The following is a 20,627-nucleotide window of genomic DNA, read 5'->3' as shown; positions in this document are numbered from 1 at the left end:
CAATTTAACACCATCTCAAGTGCAGTTTTCTACTTATGCTATTTTTAACATGATTAATGAAGTCCATATCGCATTTTTCCACAATGCGTTTCCTAGATAAAATCAAGATGAAAAAAAAAAGAAGAATATACTGTGCTACAAAGTGTTCTTTCTCATATATGTACCCCATGTACACACACTTCTCTCCCCACAGAGCCTTAAGTTCAACGGCATGCAGTACATCGACATGTGCAAGAACGGCGACATCGACTTCTGCGAGCTGAACGCACGCTTCGGGATGCGCTTCATCATCGCCGACCCCGTCACCTTCAAGACCAAGGGCAGCTACCTGGGCCTGGCCACTCTGCAGGCATATACCACAATGCACCTCTTCTTTCAGTTCAAAACCACCTCGCCTGACGGATTCCTCATCTTCAACAGCGGAGACGGGAACGACTTTATCGCCGTAGAGCTGGTCAAAGGGTGAGGATGAGAAGATGTTTATTCCATTGCTCTAGTCAAGAGATGATTATTAAAATAGCCATTATTAATTTACTCAAATCCAAATCTCTGATGCACCTTTTACAAGCTTGTCAAATCAAATGATCGCCATACTGCAGGTACAGTTGTTGTCTTCATCAGTTGAAATCCCATTGCTATCAGAGTAGCATGCTACTTATGAAGTGTTACAACAGCAAAGGTACAGTGCACATAAAAGGCAAACGACTTGGTAGCATTTAAAAAAAAAAAAAGTGAACATGTATTGAAAACCCCAATAACATTAACAACATGTTAAACACTTGTAAATATGAAGTGTATATTGCACATCAGTTTGGTATTGCTCAGTGTTAACAGTCTACTGACATCATAAGACGGAGATGATGGAGATATGTGAAATGGAACACTCCGATAAACTTTCCATAGATTTACAATAGAGGCCGAGACACTTAACATTAATTATATACAGTTTATATTAATAGCACATCTTAAATTGGAGAGAAATGAAGTAGTATACGGAAACATTACAAGCAGAAACATACCCAACATAAGGGTTAGAAATCTAAATGAACCTAACCCCTAACTTTAATGGTCCCAACACATTTTGTTTACATTGGTTTACAATAGGTAAGCTATAATAATCACAGACGCATAACAGAGAAAGCCAATGGTATAAAATAAGTGCATTTCAGATTAAAGTCAACTTGTTTAGAAGTCCGAGACTATTTAGTGTATTTAAGACTGGACATATTTGACAGTTTTGCAGTTCTCATTCATAACACTCCGTTCGATGTCTCACTATGGGATGCGCCTCATCGCGGAGCAAACAGAAGCATCAATCTCATTACGCCAATCCTGATTGGCTGGTGATCTTGACGTCAGCGTCAGGGGAAATCACCCCCTATAAGTAGCTTGCGCCACAACGCATGCGTCATTCAAACACCTCTTCTCGCTTCAGAGCACATCTCCACAGTAGCCGGGCAAGCTTCACGGTCCACAGACTGAACCCAAATACCCATTTCGGTCGACGGGCGCTCGCCGGCTACTCCTTCTGCTTCGCAGGAAGACGGTAGTACTAACGCCAGTTAGTATTAAAATCGACCTCGCCCTTCTCTTCCCCGGAAAGTAAGGTAGGTCCGATTTTTTTAAGCTAGCAGCACACCTGTTGCTAGCTCGCTCCCTCTCTACCGACACCACGGTAGAGAGGAAGTTTTTTCTTTTCTCTTCCCCACGGAGGGGAAAAGGATTAAAAAGGAGCATCCCGCCACACCAGTCAGTATTCTCCGGGAATAAAAGACCCACACCGTCCTTTTCTCCGGATTAAGGACAAGGTGGTTTTATCTTTTCTCCCGTCCCACCTGTCGAGAGCGGGTCCTCTCCACGCCACGAGGCGGCCAAGATGGACGCCCCTCTCCCTCACACCAGAGGAGTCAGGGACTCGGTGGCTCGACTCGGTGGCTCGACTCTGCGGCTGCGGGTTGAAGATATCGGGCACAGACACACACCAGGTCTGTTCGTCCTGCCTCGGGCTGGAACACGCCCGAGGCGCTATCGACAACCCCGGCTCATGCGGACATTGCGTCCACTTCACTGTTAAGAGCCTCCGCCGGCGGTTAGCTCGACAAGCTAGCCTGTCGGAACAGGACCCCCCCCCCCATGTCCACGGACCCGCCGACCGGCAGTCAGGACACGGGGGCGTCCGCCACAGAGAGTGAGCCCCTCTCCGTGTCGGTCTGGGGCTCACTATCTGCTATGGCTATAGAACCAGAATCCCGCGCCCTGGCAGGCCGGGACCCGGTGACGGCAAGACACGCGGGAACGGTTTCCCCACGCTCCACCAAGCTGGGGCTCCCGGTTAGACCTCACCATGGTCTCACCCGCGGAGGATGTCCTCGGGCCTGACTACGAGGAGGACGAAGAGGAGGACGCCCTGGCGTTCCTCCTGTCCGAATCGGATGAACAGGAAGAGGACACCTTCATGTCACCGGCTCAGGCTGAAAAGCCTGAGGCAAGTGCTGTTCTCCCGGGCGATAGCACACCAGCTTCGCCCGGTCTGAGCATGGACCTGCAGGCCGTGTGTAAACGGGCTGCGGCCAGACTCAACGTCCCGTGGCCCGAAATGGCCAAGGAGACCTCCAGGTCCCGCTACGAGGGAAAACATCTTCCCCAAGCAGCGGGGAAAAAGAGACAACTCCTTCCAGTCTTCCCGGAGATGTTGGATGAGGTGTCGGTCTCGTGGAGGGACCGGCCCTTCAGCAACAAGGTCCCAATCCAGGGTGCCTCCTCCCTAGACTGTGACTGAATGGAGAAGCTCTGCCTGCTCTGCATGCCGCCCATGGAACCGCTGGTAGCGGCTCACCTTCTACCAAAGGTGGGCCCCTCACCAAGCAGGAACCCCACGCTGCCAGCAAAGTTGGACCGTTTTCAGTCAGCAATGACTGAAAAGGCCTACAAAGCGGCAGCGTTGTCCGCCAGGGCCCTGAATGTGTCCTCGCTGTTAACCGCCTACCAAGCGGAGCTCTGCGAGGACCTGTCGGGTAACCCGGGGGCAGCCACTCTGGACGAGATGGCAGCGGTCACGGACATTTGTCTCCGTGTCCAAGGCTGCGCCGTCCAGGCCACGGGCAAGGCAATTGGGATCATGGTGGTGCAGGAAAGAGCGAGATGGCTCAACCTCACCAACCTCCCAGACCGGGAAAAGGAGGATGTGCTGGATATGCCCATCGTTCCCGAGGGAATTTTTGGCTCCGCTCTCGCCTCCATGCAAAGGAGGTGTGAGACGAAGAAGAGGGAGGACGAGGCACTCCACCTCTGCCTCCCTCGAAGGGTCCAGCCGCTGCTCTTGTATGGGGGTTATTCCCTTATCTTTATTCAAGAGCGTGGTATTTAAATTTGAGATTTATTTCCCTCAAACTCTGTCCTCTCACTCAAATAGTGCCCTCGCACTCAAATAGTGTCTGCTTGCACTTAGATTTGCTCTGCTTGTGCTCAAACTGTACGCTTGCACTCAGATATATTGCTGCTCAGAATTATTCTGTGCGCGCTCGAAACTTTGTGCAACAATCCTGTCAAAATCCCTCAACCAATAGGAGGCCAGGTGTCCTTGCGGGTGCGTTCGCTTTACTTATTACAGCGTCCCGTCAGGGACTCTTTGGTTTATAAACTCCAGCCCTCCACGGCTTTATAACATGTACTTCACTTGTTTTGATTTACAACTTTTTTTGGGGGGGCGGGGGGGGGAAGCACAGTTAGTATATATATATATTAGGGCTGTCAAACGATTACAATTTGTAATCAGATTAATCACAGCTTAAAATTAATTAATCATGATTAATCACCATTCGAACTATGTCCAAATATGCCATTTATTTATGTATATTGTTGTGGGAATGGAAAGATAAACGAAAGAAGGCGGATATATCCATTTAACATACAGTATCTATGTTTATTATAACATTTTTCTGCGTGTCAAAATGAAAGACAACCCACAAACCTATCAATCATCAAACCGTGGGTCTTAATTCATTACGTGTTGATTTCTATCAACGGGGGATTACTTCAGGAAAGTCGACAGAGGGAGGGGGGGCGGCGGCTAGTGGAGTACTTCGTGACCACAGTGTGAACGTTGTGATCAGCTGTTAGCGCAGTTCTCCAGTGAAGAGGGGAGGTCTCCCTCCGCAGCCGGTTGGCGTAGTGTTGGCACAGTTCCGTTGTACAGACCGACGTTAACAGCATTGTTCAATAAATTGCAATGTGGTTTAGGGAGCAGTTACACTCCTTAGGTCCAAATGGAAAAATCTCAACAGTTTTGTATGGATTGCCTGAAAATGACTTATTCATGGTGCCCAGAGGATGAATTCAAATTACTTTCAGGACCCCTGGCCTTTTCTTTAGCGCAACCAGGAGGTAGACAATTGTAGTTTTGGATCATTGCATACCTCCGCCCATTGGTTCAGTCCCCAAGCTGCGATTGAACAGATGGTCTTTTGACAGATGAGTGTAAGATGCCTTTCCATCTCAATAGAGAATGCGCTCTTTTGCCCTTCAATATAAAAAACCCAGTGATGGCACTGTTTCGTTAGCATTGGCAGGTCTTTGTTAGCCACCATTGTTGTGTAATATATATATTTTGTCACTGTACTTACTGTGTTGTGATACCATTTTCTGGGTGACATGGGAAATTCATGTCACAATAAACAATTGTAGTTTCCAATTGTATTCAAATAATAAAACAATTAAAGGTGGGGTAGGTAAGTTTCAGAAACCGGCTCGAGTGCACTACAATTTGAAAGTACACAGCCGAAAAGAATCCGCCCCTTCCTTCAGACTTCCTTACAGAGCACCTCCTCCAACACACATGAACGCGCACATGACGTCAGCAGACTGGTGAAAGTGGCCGCCTGTTGCTGGCGAGTCATTGAAGTACTGCTGCAATGCACGCCCAATGAGCGCACGAGATACATTTGTGCGTGCACGAGTTGGAAGGCTGACAGACAGGGCGGCTAAACGGATTGGTCGTGCTTTTTACAGTACTACGGCTTCCACAGATGACATTTTCTTATGGATTTTTTTGTCAAAGCACTTAAGATATTCATTGCTATCGGGATGTTAAGAGCATTCCATGGAATATAACAAAAAGTGTAGCTCGAGCCGGTTTCTGAAACTTACCTACCCCACCTTTAAGGTTTTAATCAAAGCTTTTTCATTAAATTATGACACATCAATTGCATGCATAAAGAAAACAGCCTTGTTCTAGAGTTTTTCCAGACACACTTCTTAGGGTGACCTTCATATCTTCCATTATTCTCAGGCTGTCGTAACCATATCGTCATGACAACAGGGCCGAGACAAAGCTCTTGAAAGACACTTTACATATTTGTTCTATCCCTATGTCCAATCTGTAGCTACAAATATCTGAACCTATTTTAAAAGATAGTTTTACCCAAGGTGCTTGTCGTCTGCTCAAACTCCAGAGTGGACCTCACAGTTTTGTTTTCCATGGTTCTACAGTACACACATCCATCCTTTGTCTGTTAGTGTTTTTCTGAGCTGCAGATTGACTCTCAGCAGGTTTTCTTTCTCCTTCTAGTGTGGGCCTAGGACCTGACCGGGCTCACAAATCAATACATGCCTCCGCCAGTTAGGGGATCCTTGCAAAGGAGACACACAGGGAGAGATTCCATGCAATTTAAAATAGAGTAGAATATGGTGAGCCAAGGTTTCATTATCCTCCATGCTACTGTAGTCACACAGTCGACAGCTTGTTCAGGGAATGGATTTTACAACGAGTCCTACAGTAAAAGCAACACAGACAAATGTGATTTTTTACAGCATTGCACTGCTAGGCGAGACAAATTGTCCAGTGCTTACATGGACAATTTGCAACATATCATATACATTTCAGCGAAGCAAATCCAACTTATCCTGCATTACTGTTTGCATGGGTTAGCATTTCCCCAGAAAAAAGCATACGTTGGGTGACATGTGACAAACCCCTCCCTCCTGAGATGCTGCAAAACCTCTCACCCACGGCCTCAGCAGTTCCCAGCCAAATGGTGGTGCATTCCTGAGGCCAGAGGGCTGATTTTATTTTCCTCACGAAAGCTGGGGTGTCAAAACAGGTATGTCACAGTCGGATGCCTTTTTTAATCTGCGTCTCTCTCCCCACGAGGCTTCCAGTCCTGCTGACAGTCTTCCCTATTTTTCGCCGCGCTCACTCAGGGCTTCTGCTTCTTTTGGAACTCATGAAAAAGGAACAAAATAGTGTGGCCAACCTACCTTCAAACTGACATAATCTATTTGTTCCTATTGTCTCCGTTGCTTTGGTTGTTATCGTGTGAACAATTTAGGCTTGGAGGATTTGGCAAATATAAGTGATTGCATTAGGTTGACTGATATTGCCATTGCGGTTTGATGAAAGAGGCTCTATTATGATTTCTGGGGTATTCCCTTTCCTGTAGTGTGTTATATAGGTTGTGTGCATCCCTCCAGAGGGAGTTACTCTCGCACACACTCCCCCCCGCCTGAAACGCCTCCATTGGACTCCTTTGTTTACTTCCAGTACATGGTGACATATCTACTTAACACTTGTGCTTCTATTGGCTAGTGCTACAACCCATTGTACTTGATAGGCTAAGGGGCATCTCTAGGCAGTTGACCAATCACAACAGAGCAGGCCAGCTAACCAATCAGAGCAGACTGGGCTCTGGTTTCAGACAGAGGGTGAAAAGAGGTAATGCAACACAGGCAGTGTGAGAAAAGAGCTTTTTGAACATTAAGCATGGAGACATGTCCCAGTAGAGGAACACATTACCAATATGAACCTGACATGAGAATAATAAGGCCCCATTAAGCAAATGAAACAAATTGATTATTTTGTATTTTGATAATTGTTTTATTTTTAATTTTTTAAAGGTCTGGATCTGTACCAAACAAATATGTCTATTTAAGTTTAATATGATTAGTAGCCAGGGATATCTTTGCAGCTCCACAATACTTCATTCATTATTTTTTTTACTATTGCTAGAATTCATAATTAACTTCAGAGTAACCAATGTCTGTAAAGGGACATTTCCAGGCAAAGGATGAAGTAGCAAGATGATTTAATTCAGTGCACTAAGCAGTGTGTGTGTGCCTCAGCCTGTCACTCATGGAAGATGAACACATCTGCAAATGTGCGTTTGGGACGTGTGTGTGTGTGTGTGTGTGTGTGTGTGTGTGTGTGTTGTGTGTGTGTGTGTGTGTGTGTGTGTGTGTGTGTGTGTGTGTGTGTGTGTGTGTGTGTGTGTGTGTGTGTGTGTTTCTCATTGATGACATATAACATTACATCACATGTTAGATGCTTTTATCCAAAGCGACTTACATACATTCAATACTGTGGGCAATCCCCACAGGAGCAATTTGGGGTGAAGTGTCTTGCCCAGGGACACACCGACATGCTGACTGCAGTGGGGTTTGAACCTGTGCTTCCCTGATCCAAACACCAACGCACTATGCCACTGCGCCACACACAGGGACATGCGCATATTTCAAACCGCATATGTGTCTTTGGTCTCTTTCACAGACATTGACACATCCTCACCTTCCGCTCATTACTGTTGTTGGCACTAAGTTTATTAATGGGACATTTCCTTTTCTGTCTCGCAGAGTCTTCGATCCTGTCGTTCGACGGCAGCATGTACATGAAGGTGGTCATCCCAAACGTGATGCACACAGAGGCGGAGGACGTCTCCCTGCGCTTCATGTCTCAGCGCGCGTTCGGGCTGCTGATGGCCGCCACGTCCCGCGAGTCTGCGGACACTCTGAGGCTGGAGCTGGACAGCGGGAGAGTCAAACTGACGGTCAACTTAGGTATCGTATAAACCGTCCCCTTAATCCCCCCTCCAGTCCAAGAGGAGGCCTTACTGTCTTTGTGTTTTCTTTTCTTTTTGGGTCCAGACCTAACACACACTAAACCAGTTTTTTCGTAGTTTGTCTTTGTAGTTGCATGTCTTGTTTTGCCTGAACTGTACGTTTTTTCTGCCTTGATGCTTTAGACGTCTTTGTAGATTTTTATATCCATTAATCTTACAAGAAACACAGCTATCCATGCTCTGTAGTACATCTTTTGAACACAATATTCTTTTTTGTGTACAAATACATTTCACTTTTTTGGAAATTCCTCACACCTGCATTCATTCTGACAACATGTAAGCTAATATCCTACAATCTACTTAGAATAACAGATTATTGTTGTACATCTAAGTGCTCTAATAGTATGCATTCTTATGTGGGTCTGTTCCAGTGGTCTGTCTTTTATCTATTTTGATATTATTTCTCCCATGATAGCAGGTCCATGTCTCTCTCCGTCCATTAGTAACCCTGGCATCTCCCATGCCTTGTTCAAAGATGGCACTCACCCCTTCAAAGGCCCCGAAGCCTGCGGCCCGTCTGGCAAACAGCCCGATGCCACCGCACCCAGCGCGCTGCAGTAGAGGGAAAATCCCCACAAAACACATGTGAACATACAAAATATCTCATATATCTTTCTATAAAAGGCATTTTAATTGGTAACCACAGCTGCCGGAACACCTTTAATCAACTCTTAAACGTTTTTTTGCCAAAGATTAAAAAGACCTGTAGAAATGAAAATGATATTCCAACTACACACACACACAGGACCCTCTTTGAGAAGGTTTTTTATGCATCTGTACGTGTTGGTGCTGCGTGGCTCGAGGCTGTTTGTTCCCACTTTTCTGTTGCGGTTGACGGCACATGACCAGCCTGGTCACATGGATTTCAACATGCACCTGGCAAACACAAGTTCAATAGATGGAGAAACAATTCATGTTAAAAAAGCTACATTTTAAAATGTATTTTTGCTTTATTTGCTGGGTTGCAAAATCGATGTGGCCATTGAGTTGCAAACGACTATTTAAAAAATTAAACTATATACAAAAATAATACTTTTATGATGCTATTAGCGTATCTAATTGTCCATCTAATATCAGCCATTATTGGTGCAATATTATTGACTTCAGCTTTTAGATTAATCAATTGGATTGGGATTCAATTGGATTTCCAGTATCAGTATAAGGACTAGGTGAAACATGGCTGCCAGGGTCATGTGACCGTCCCCGGAAGGTGGCTTTTCTTGCTCTTGGTTGTCTGCAGCTGTAACCTTGAAGGATGCGATTTCATCTGTCACTTATTCACTTATTCTCCCCCCTCCCCATCTAGACTGTGTCAGGATAAACTGTAACACCAGTAAGTCAACACTCTTCTTCTGCAGCCTTCTTCTTCCTACACTGTGTGGTTTTATAGCCTGTGTGCTAGATGTAAGGGCAGGAATGTGTGAATGCCGGGGACTGATAAGAGGATTTCTCAGATAAGAGGGTGGGGGAAAGTAATAGCCAGAGATTAAAGTTATGCAAATCTGACTTAATGTACTCTATATATTTTAATAGCACACTTCTTAAATTGATTCAGGAACCTAGTTTCTAATCTTTCCCTGTATGCTCATAGCTGCTAGCTTTTAGACCCTACGGGCTATCTTATATCTTTTCCCAATTATACAGTAATATATTGCTGTTTCTCACACGCTTTGTTTTCCTGCCCTAAGTATACATACTGCAGTATATAGGCTTCTAAAGTGATATACTATATATAAGGTGTCAGGAGACATGCTGTTACTCATGAAAGGGACTCTTATTTTGTATTTTGTTCAAAAGTGCCCACAAGGCTTTTAGAGAGAATTATAAAGCTGAACAAAGGCTTAAAAGTAAGTCCAAGTATGTGTTAGATTCGGTTTTTTGTCTTTCATAATAATACAAATAATAATAATACAGTACATTTGAATAGACATATGCTTCAGAACTCTAGGAAAGGGAATTGTTCATTTTATTTAGAATTTAATTTATTTCCCTTTAAATGTATATATATATATATATATATATATATATATACAGGTATATTCATTTAAATTTCTTTTTTTGTTATAGTTTATCATTTGAGTTAGTCTTTTTTATTCAGAAAAACTACATTTTTATCACAGCATTTAACAGAAGCTTGGATACAAACTACAATATGCCAAAAATGTATCTTCACAATATCATTTAATAGTTCAATCGTAGATTTAGACTTGAGTAACAAAGAGGATGCTTCTCTGTATACTGAAGTTTGCACTACACTTGTATTTTTCTATAGGCCTAGAGTAACAGTACGAGTTTAGTCACTAATTAAAAATCCTAATTCTTGTCTCCAAATCACTTCAAGTGACCACTGATGAACACTTGAACCTTATGTTAAACGTCTTCCAGCAGATTCAGGATTCTGACTCCATGGGGCGAGGCTGCCTTCTAGTGGTTTGTTTTAGGAATGACTTACACAATATCTGTAGGCCTCTTGTCGTACAACTAGAATACAAAACTAGAAAATACAAATTAAGAGAATATAAGCAACGGAAAGAGAAACTGTTATATTACATTGATATAGTCATCAGGGCTGCACAATTTGAATAATTCTGATCATTTTTGACTGATGTGCAATAACAATATAGGAGTAATTGATCATTTTTGCAACACATTTCTCATAATTATTGCCAAATATATCAATTTTATCGTGCTGTGATTTTTTAAAGATGATCTGTAACAAACATATATGTAATAGTCACATTGTTTGAGTCCTCGTATGAGTAACAGCAAATGTTTTCTTTAATTTAGTTGTCAGTTGTGATTTATTGTATTTGTTGTTAAATACAAAAAAAGGTAATTGTCGCACTGCTTAATCTTCAAATGATAAAAAAAAAAATTATGACTACACATTAGTTCCAATTTAAAAAAAAAAAAAAAAAAAAATCCTGGTTGATTTTTCAGCTGTCTGTTTAATCAGTTGTGAAAACAGATGTTGTTGGTGCTTGGTCCCCTCCCCTGACTAACTAACCCTCCTCTTCAGGCAAAGGTCCTGAGGTTCTGTATGCCGGACAAAAGCTCAACGACAATGAGTGGCACTCAGTGAGAGTGGTCCGCCGCGGTAAACACTTCAAACTCACTGTGGATGACGACATGGCTGAAGGTATTACTCCCGTGAATACAATCCATAATGTGCATGATCATGTCGTTTAATTGTTCTTATTTATTTGTTGGCGGTAGGGATGGGAATTTGAAAACGGTTAACCGATTAACCGACATGTACATATCCTATAAAAAAACAAAAAATGTGGGAACATGTTTTACAAAGAAAAAAAATAATAATAATTTGAAAAAAAAAACATGTTCAAATAAGTATAGAAACCAAGTCGAATTTGTCAAATGTATTGAACTGTTGATCACACTTTAAACAGTTGACAGCTATAGGCCTACAGCTTTCATGTTTACAACATAACTTGGTTTTTAAATGAAAGAGGGATCATACACGAACAACATAACGGGTCAGGGTAACGTAACCCTATTACAACAGAGATCAACATCCTATAGCAGGGCCTATGCACAGAATGCAGCTATTCAATACTCATTCTTGTTTAAGAATATGAGCATGTCTGCTCAGGGTAGAGGTGGGTGTGGAGGCCATTCACAATCAGGCCAGCTGTAGAGAAGACCCTCTCAGCTGGAATTTGGGCATAAGATGAGGTTTGAGTCTGCGTGTAGCGAGGGGCAGCAGCCATGTCATTGGCTAGAACTAGCTAGATCTGATGGATTCGGACATAAACGCGAGTGAAGTATAACCGGACGAGAGAGAGAGAGATCAGCACCTGCAGCTCTGCCCGCTGTGAGAGACCGGTGAGCGGAGCAAAACACACCTTTAGACCTAACACACTTAGCTATGGCACTGTTGTATACATTGAATTATTCCATTTGATCATATGTAATCAACTTAGGCACCCCTCCCAAAAATAAAAATAATAATTACAATCAAAACATTCATAACTCATATTCTCATATTCGAATGCCTGAATCATTTTGAATATTTGATTAATTGTTCCCATCCCAAGTTGACGGGCAGTTGTAATCCTTATAGCTGGTGTTTTAGTCTTTGTGTTTTGCCAATTTTTAAGGCGCAGACATATACTCATGTATCTCTTCCTTTGGTTTCACCTTTTGTTGGAAAACTATTTCTTTCATGGTTCTTTTGCCTTAACTTGACTGTCGGTGGTAGAGTTATTGCATCAGCCTGACACAAAGTGAAACTGGGCTGTTGCTGGTTTGAAGGTTAGGTTGCAGTATCCTCCCTCCTCCTCTTCCACCCCTCATCCCTCCGCTTCTTCTCCTTTCTCTTCCCTCCATCTCAGGTCAGATGGCGGGCGACCACACCCGCCTGGAGTTCAACAACGTGGAGACGGGCATCTTGACCGAGAGACGCTTTGTCTCCTCTGCTCCCTCCTCCTTCATCGGGCACCTTCAGGTAAAAAGTGCAAGACATCACAACGCTACAGAAAAATCCTTTCAACAAATGTTAGACACTGATTCAGTAATGTTCCAAAGAGGAGGGGACGTAAGTCACAATTATTTATAATCTCAATTAATACTCAAAGACACTTTATATTTCATCTTCAGATGTCACTAATATTATTTACTAGAAATGTCACTTTTCAGTCAGCATTAAAGGAATGGAATATGCATCTATTTTAAGGATAATCCTCAGGGCTTTGAAATACATTTCTTTCCTGTGATTGGGTTTACTCAAACACAATGTGTGGCAACTTCTCTTACAACATTACCATGGCAATCTTGATTCAATTAAATTAAAGTTCCTCATTTCAAGCTGTAGGGCTGCTTGAGGAAACTGTGCAATTACTTAGTTTCATATTGCTACAACGATATTACCTAATAGTTTAATGAAAGATAATTACAGATATGAAAGTGTACTTGGTTCAGCCTTGCTGCTGCTTCCAGTGTGTTGCCAGAAAAAAAAAAAAGATATCCAAAATGATTTTATTAAATATTCAATTTAACACCATCTCAAGTGCAGTTTTCTACTTATGCTATTTTTAACATGATTAATGAAGTCCATATCGCATTTTTCCACAATGCGTTTCCTAGATAAAATCAAGATGAAAAAAAAAAGAAGAATATACTGTGCTACAAAGTGTTCTTTCTCATATATGTACCCCATGTACACACACTTCTCTCCCCACAGAGCCTTAAGTTCAACGGCATGCAGTACATCGACATGTGCAAGAACGGCGACATCGACTTCTGCGAGCTGAACGCACGCTTCGGGATGCGCTTCATCATCGCCGACCCCGTCACCTTCAAGACCAAGGGCAGCTACCTGGGCCTGGCCACTCTGCAGGCATATACCACAATGCACCTCTTCTTTCAGTTCAAAACCACCTCGCCTGACGGATTCCTCATCTTCAACAGCGGAGACGGGAACGACTTTATCGCCGTAGAGCTGGTCAAAGGGTGAGGATGAGAAGATGTTTATTCCATTGCTCTAGTCAAGAGATGATTATTAAAATAGCCATTATTAATTTACTCAAATCCAAATCTCTGATGCACCTTTTACAAGCTTGTCAAATCAAAATGATCGCCATACTGCAGGTACAGTTGTTTGTCTTCATCAGTTGAAATCCCATTGCTATCAGAGTAGCATGCTACTTATGAAGTGTTACAACAGCAAAGGTACAGTGCACATAAAAGGCAAACGACTTGGTAGCATTTAAAAAAAAAAAAAGTGAACATGTATTGAAAACCCCAATAACATTAACAACATGTTAAACACTTGTAAATATGAAGTGTATATTGCACATCAGTTTGGTATTGCTCAGTGTTAACAGTCTACTGACATCATAAGACGGAGATGATGGAGATATGTGAAATGGAACACTCCGATAAACTTTCCATAGATTTACAATAGAGGCCGAGACACTTAACATTAATTATATACAGTTTATATTAATAGCACATCTTAAATTGGAGAGAAATGAAGTAGTATACGGAAACATTACAAGCAGAAACATACCCAACATAAGGGTTAGAAATCTAAATGAACCTAACCCCTAACTTTAATGGTCCCAACACATTTTGTTTACATTGGTTTACAATAGGTAAGCTATAATAATCACAGACGCATAACAGAGAAAGCCAATGGTATAAAATAAGTGCATTTCAGATTAAAGTCAACTTGTTTAGAAGTCCGAGACTATTTAGTGTATTTAAGACTGGACATATTTGACAGTTTTGCAGTTCTCATTCATAACACTCCGTTCGATGTCTCACTATGGGATGCGCCTCATCGCGGAGCAAACAGAAGCATCAATCTCATTACGCCAATCCTGATTGGCTGGTGATCTTGACGTCAGCGTCAGGGGAAATCACCCCCTATAAGTAGCTTGCGCCACAACGCATGCGTCATTCAAACACCTCTTCTCGCTTCAGAGCACATCTCCACAGTAGCCGGGCAAGCTTCACGGTCCACAGACTGAACCCAAATACCCATTTCGGTCGACGGGCGCTCGCCGGCTACTCCTTCTGCTTCGCAGGAAGACGGTAGTACTAACGCCAGTTAGTATTAAAATCGACCTCGCCCTTCTCTTCCCCGGAAAGTAAGGTAGGTCCGATTTTTTTAAGCTAGCAGCACACCTGTTGCTAGCTCGCTCCCTCTCTACCGACACCACGGTAGCGAGGAAGTGTTTTTCTTTTCTCTTCCCCACGGAGGGGAAAAGGATTAAAAAGGAGCATCCCGCCACACCAGTCAGTATTCTCCGGGAATAAAAGACCCACACTGTCCTTTTCTCCGGATTAAGGACAAGGTGGTTTTATCTTTTCTCCCGTCCCACCTGTCGAGAGCGGGTCCTCTCCACGCCACGAGGCGGCCAAGATGGACGCCCCTCTCCCTCACACCAGAGGAGTCAGGGACTCGGTGGCTCGACTCGGTGGCTCGACTCTGCGGCTGCGGGTTGAAGATATCGGGCACAGACACACACCAGGTCTGTTCGTCCTGCCTCGGGCTGGAACACGCCCGAGGCGCTATCGACAACCCCGGCTCATGCGGACATTGCGTCCACTTCACTGTTAAGAGCCTCCGCCGGCGGTTAGCTCGACAAGCTAGCCTGTCGGAACAGGACCCCCCCCCCATGTCCACGGACCCGCCGACCGGCAGTCAGGACACGGGGGCGTCCGCCACAGAGAGTGAGCCCCTCTCCGTGTCGGTCTGGGGCTCACTATCTGCTATGGCTATAGAACCAGAATCCCGCGCCCTGGCAGGCCGGGACCCGGTGACGGCAAGACACGCGGGAACGGTTTCCCACGCTCCACCAAGCTGGGGCTCCCGGTTAGACCTCACCATGGTCTCACCCGCGGAGGATGTCCTCGGGCCTGACTACGAGGAGGACGAAGAGGAGGACGCCCTGGCGTTCCTCCTGTCCGAATCGGATGAACAGGAAGAGGACACCTTCATGTCACCGGCTCAGGCTGAAAAGCCTGAGGCAAGTGCTGTTCTCCCGGGCGATAGCACACCAGCTTCGCCCGGTCTGAGCATGGACCTGCAGGCCGTGTGTAAACGGGCTGCGGCCAGACTCAACGTCCCGTGGCCCGAAATGGCCAAGGAGACCTCCAGGTCCCGCTACGAGGGAAAACATCTTCCCCAAGCAGCGGGGAAAAAGAGACAACTCCTTCCAGTCTTCCCGGAGATGTTGGATGAGGTGTCGGTCTCGTGGAGGGACCGGCCCTTCAGCAACAAGGTCCCAATCCAGGGTGCCTCCTCCCTAGACTGTGACTGAATGGAGAAGCTCGGCCTGCTCTGCATGCCGCCCATGGAACCGCTGGTAGCGGCTCACCTTCTACCAAAGGTGGGCCCGTCACCAAGCAGGAACCCCACGCTGCCAGCAAAGTCGGACCGTTTTCAGTCAGCAATGACTGAAAAGGCCTACAAAGCGGCAGCGTTGTCCGCCAGGGCCCTGAATGTGTCCTCGCTGTTAACCGCCTACCAAGCGGAGCTCTGCGAGGACCTGTCGGGTAACCCGGGGGCAGCCACTCTGGACGAGATGGCAGCGGTCACGGACATTTGTCTCCGTGTCCAAGGCTGCGCCGTCCAGGCCACGGGCAAGGCAATTGGGATCATGGTGGTGCAGGAAAGAGCGAGATGGCTCAACCTCACCAACCTCCCAGACCGGGAAAAGGAGGATGTACTGGATATGCCCATCGTTCCCGAGGGAATTTTTGGCTCCGCTCTCGCCTCCATGCAAAGGAGGTGTGAGACGAAGAAGAGGGAGGACGAGGCACTCCACCTCTGCCTCCCTCGAAGGGTCCAGCCGCTGCTCTTGTATGGGGGTTATTCCCTTATCTTTATTCAAGAGCGTGGTATTTAAATTTGAGATTTATTTCCCTCAAACTCTGTCCTCTCACTCAAATAGTGCCCTCGCACTCAAATAGTGTCTGCTTGCACTTAGATTTGCTCTGCTTGTGCTCAAACTGTACGCTTGCACTCAGATATATTGCTGCTCAGAATTATTCTGTGCGCGCTCGAAACTTTTGTGCAACAATCCTGTCAAAATCCCTCAACCAATAGGAGGCCAGGTGTCCTTGCGGGTGCGTTCGCTTTACTTATTACAGCGTCCCGTCAGGGACTCTTTGGTTTATAAACTCCAGCCCTCCACGGCTTTATAACATGTACTTCACTTGTTTGATTTACAACTTTTTTTGGGGGGGGCGGGGGGGGAAGCACAGTTAGTATATATATATATTAGGGCTGTCAAACGATTACAATTTGTAATCAGATTAATCACAGCTTAAAAATTAATTAATCATGATTAATCACCATTCGAACTATGTCCAAAATATGCCATTTATTTATGTATATTGTTGTGGGAATGGAAAGATAAACGAAAGAAGGCGGATATATCCATTTAACATACAGTATCTATGTTTATTATAACATTTTTCTGCGTGTCAAAATGAAAGACAACCCACAAACCTATCAATCATCAAACCGTGGGGTCTTAATTCATTACGTGTTGATTTCTATCAACGGGGGATTACTTCAGGAAAGTCGACAGAGGGAGGGGGGGCGGCGGCTAGTGGAGTACTTCGTGACCACAGTGTGAACGTTGTGATCAGCTGTTAGCGCAGTTCTCCAGTGAAGAGGGGAGTCTCCCTCCGCAGCCGGTTGGCGTAGTGTTGGCACAGTTCCGTTGTACAGACCGACGTTAACAGCAGCCCTGTCTGTGCACACGGAGACCGACTCTGTCGTCCGGTGATCTAACCGCCTTCTGGAAAAGCTTCACAAGTACGTCGGTACGCAAATGCGCTTTGTGACACAAGTGACGGTACGCATTTCAGATTACGCACATAACCTGCGTACCAGTTATGTGCACCCCTGTACCAGAGCCATATTATTACTATGATATGGCTCTGCCCTGTACTCCAGCAAAAGTATTCTGCGTCGGGACTTCCTGCAACAACACCACGCCGTTATCAAAGATGTTCTATTGAGAAGACGATCACTACGTGACAAAAGTTTTCAAAACCGTGGCTACTGAAATCAGTCTTACTAACTGCTGTCTGTGCAATTTACTCCGCGCGAGTTGGCAGACTTTATTTTGCTTACTTTAACATCATTTTTCATGGTGGAGCTAAGCCATTTCTTGGTATGGGTGTAGCCTACGCCAGCCATACCCTGGCGCTGGCGCTGCCACTGGTGGCACGTATGGGGCGGGCCATTCTGCACATGCGTTAAATGCGTTAAATATTTTAACGCAATTAATTCAAAAAATTAATTACCGCCGTTAACGCGATAATTTTTACAGCACTAATATATATATATATATATATATATACCAGCACCTTACATCAGGGGCGGACTGGCCATCGGGAATACCGGGAGTTTCCCCGGTGGGCCGGTGCTGTGTGTGGGCCGGAGGGCCAAAAAAAAAAAAAAGTTTCTAAAAAAGAAAAAAATCCTACCGGCCCACATTTGTAAGTGTTCCGGCCCAGCCCAGCCCAGTGGGGTGTGGCCAGGGTTGGGTTGTAACGGAATACATGTAACGGCGTTACGTAATCAGAATACAAAACGTGTTACATTTGAAAAACGAGTAATCTGATTACAGTTACTTTCGTAAACCTGAAGTGAATACATTTTGGATTACTTATTGAAATTATTGGTGGAAAGATTTCCTCACTGTGAGGGAAATATTTTGTTGTGTGTTTGTACCAAAAAGCATTTTGTGTTTCACATAGGTCTGCCATAACTTAGAGCAGGGGGTTAAAGGTTAAAGGGTTAAAGGTTCCGCTTTCCTGTTGGGGGACTGTGACTAACTGCCAGAGGACTTTAACAGACTGTCTTTGTCTCTGAATCCATGTGTTTTTGTGATTATCGATCAGAAGACGCGCGAAATAGAGGCTCCTCCTTGATTATCTGTGTAGATTTGCGCTGTGTTTCTGTGTAATCTTCAGTGTTGGCTGGGGAATCACATGATGAAGACGTGTGAGAACCCTGCCAATGCTCCCGGCCGTTGGCTCTCATTAAACTCAGTGTTTGATATAAAGCGGACTCCAGCCTCCATTCCTTCCATCTACATTGCTGAAAAGAAAATCTCTCTCACACTCACAACATGTAATATTCATTACTAAAGGTACAGCCTTGTCTGGTTTCTTGCTCAAGGGCACCACGGCAGGGCAGGAGGTGAACTGGAACCTCTCCAAGTAGAAGTCCACACTCCAAATAGGTCTGGTCGGGGACTTGAACCGGCGACCCTACGGCTCACAGTCCAAGCCCCTACTAACTGCCATAGATTTAGTCCCTAATTTTGCTCTCAAAATGGACCAGATTGATGCATTTAACTTCGACATTTAAAAAAAAATCTTCCCGGAGGAGCTTGCCCCCGGACCCCCCTAGAGGAGGTGAGGTCCAGCACCTGCCCACACCCCCTGTTAAATTGTCTCACCCACATTGAGGATGCTTCGTACGTCGCCCATGTTTTATTCCATGTGTCAAGTCAGGCAAATTGGGTCAAAATGTTATTGCATCAATGATCTGTTAACATTAAAATCACTAAATATATGCCGTAACAATTTTTGCTCTAGGCAACTCAAGGGCTCAGGTAATGTGATTACTATATGAATAATTGTCCAAAATAACATTAAAGGCATAGGGTTTTTTGTTAAGTAACATACTTTCGTCGCCGGCCGGCCGATAGCCGCGCATTAAGTGGGCCTGTCTGTCAATTAATCCCCGGGCCACTTTTTCCCCCCAGTCCGCCCCTGCCTTACATAATAGCTACGTTCAGTGGCGTACTGGGACTAAAAATCAGCCCGGGAATCTCGACCGGCCCTCGTTATCGCTAGTAAATTGTCAACGGGGGGATAGGCCATAAGGTGAACCCTGTTATCGTTTCAACCCGCTCCACAGAAGTGGAACTACATAATCTTCAGTTCATAAAAAAGAACGAGTCATGCTTATCCACCAAAAAAAAGTTCGTCGCTAAAATTCCTGCCAATTCTTCTAGGCACGTAATTATTGGCTGAACTAGTCCCTTCAAAGCGTAATAATATCTTGGTCCAAAGTAGTGCCACGGTTCGTCACGTGATCGTGCTACACCAATTGGGTAGCTGCATATTGTCAACAGAAGTGAAAGATGGCCGCCTACATGGTTGCGCTAAACCAGACCAAATGGATTCTAAACAGTGCTGTATGCTTGTTTTATGTCATGTTTTGTCATATGTCTTAATTAGGGCTGTCAAACGATTAAAATGTTTAATCAGATTAATCACAGCTTAAAAATTAATTAATCATGATTAATCACCATTCGAACTATGTCCAAAATATGCCATTTATTTATGTATATTGTTGTGGGAATGGAAAGATAAATGAAAGAAGGCGGATATATCCATTTAACATACAGTATCTATGTTTATTATAAAAAAATTCTGCATGTCAAAATGAAAGACAACCCACACACCTATCAATCATCAAACTGTGGGGTCTTAATTCATTACGTGTTGATTTCTATCAACGGGGGAGTACTTCAGGGAAGTCGACAGAGGGGGGGGGGGGCGCTAGTGGAGTACTTCGTGACCACAGAGTGTGAACGTTGTGATCAGCTGTTTTAGCGCAGTTCTCCAGTGAAGGGGGGGAGTCTCCCTCCGCAGCCGGTTGGGGTAGTTTTGGCACAGTTCCGTTGTACAGACCGACGTTAACAGCAGCCCTGTCTGTGCACACGGAGACCGACTCTGTCGTCCGGTGATCTAACCGCCTTCTGGAAAAGCTTCACAAGTACGTCGGTACGCAAATGCGCTTTGTGACACAAGTGACGGTACGCATTTCAGATTACGCACATAACCTGCGTACCAGTTATGTGCACCCCTGTACCAGAGCCATATTATTACTATTATATGGCTCTGCCCTGTACTACGGCAAAAGTATTCTGCGTCGGGACTTCCTGCAACAACACCACGCCGTTATCAAAGATGTTCTATTGAGAAGACGATCACTACGTGACAAAAGTTTTCAAAACCGTGGCTACTGAAATCAGTCTTACTAACTGCTGTCTGTGCAATTTACTCCGCGCGAGTTGTCAGACTTTATTTTGCTTACTTTAACATCATTTTTCATGGTGGGGCTAAGCCATTTCTTGGTATGGGTGTAGCCTACCCCAGCCATACCCTGGCGCTGCCACTGGTGGCACGTATGGGGCGGGCCATTCTGCACATGCGTTAAATGCGTTAAATATTTTA

At 44.7% G+C, this 20,627-nt stretch overlaps 1 protein-coding gene across 1 annotated transcript in view; it reads left to right on the top strand.

Moving 5' to 3' along the window:
* LOC117439802 (neurexin-3b) overlaps window positions 1–20,627 on the top strand; it is a 298,311-nt gene that overhangs the window by 60,195 nt on the left and 217,489 nt on the right. The window contains exon 9 of the mRNA XM_034075888.2: window positions 194–462. Within this exon, the coding sequence (XP_033931779.2) occupies window positions 194–462 (269 nt within the window). The remainder of the gene's footprint in view (window positions 1–193; window positions 463–20,627) is intronic.

This window comes from Pseudochaenichthys georgianus, chromosome 24, assembly GCF_902827115.2.
Source record: "Pseudochaenichthys georgianus chromosome 24, fPseGeo1.2, whole genome shotgun sequence".
Classification (NCBI taxonomy): Eukaryota; Metazoa; Chordata; class Actinopteri; order Perciformes; family Channichthyidae; genus Pseudochaenichthys; species Pseudochaenichthys georgianus.
The sequence above is the reverse complement of the archived record's forward strand: the minus strand, read 5'-3'. Positions and strand labels throughout refer to the sequence as shown.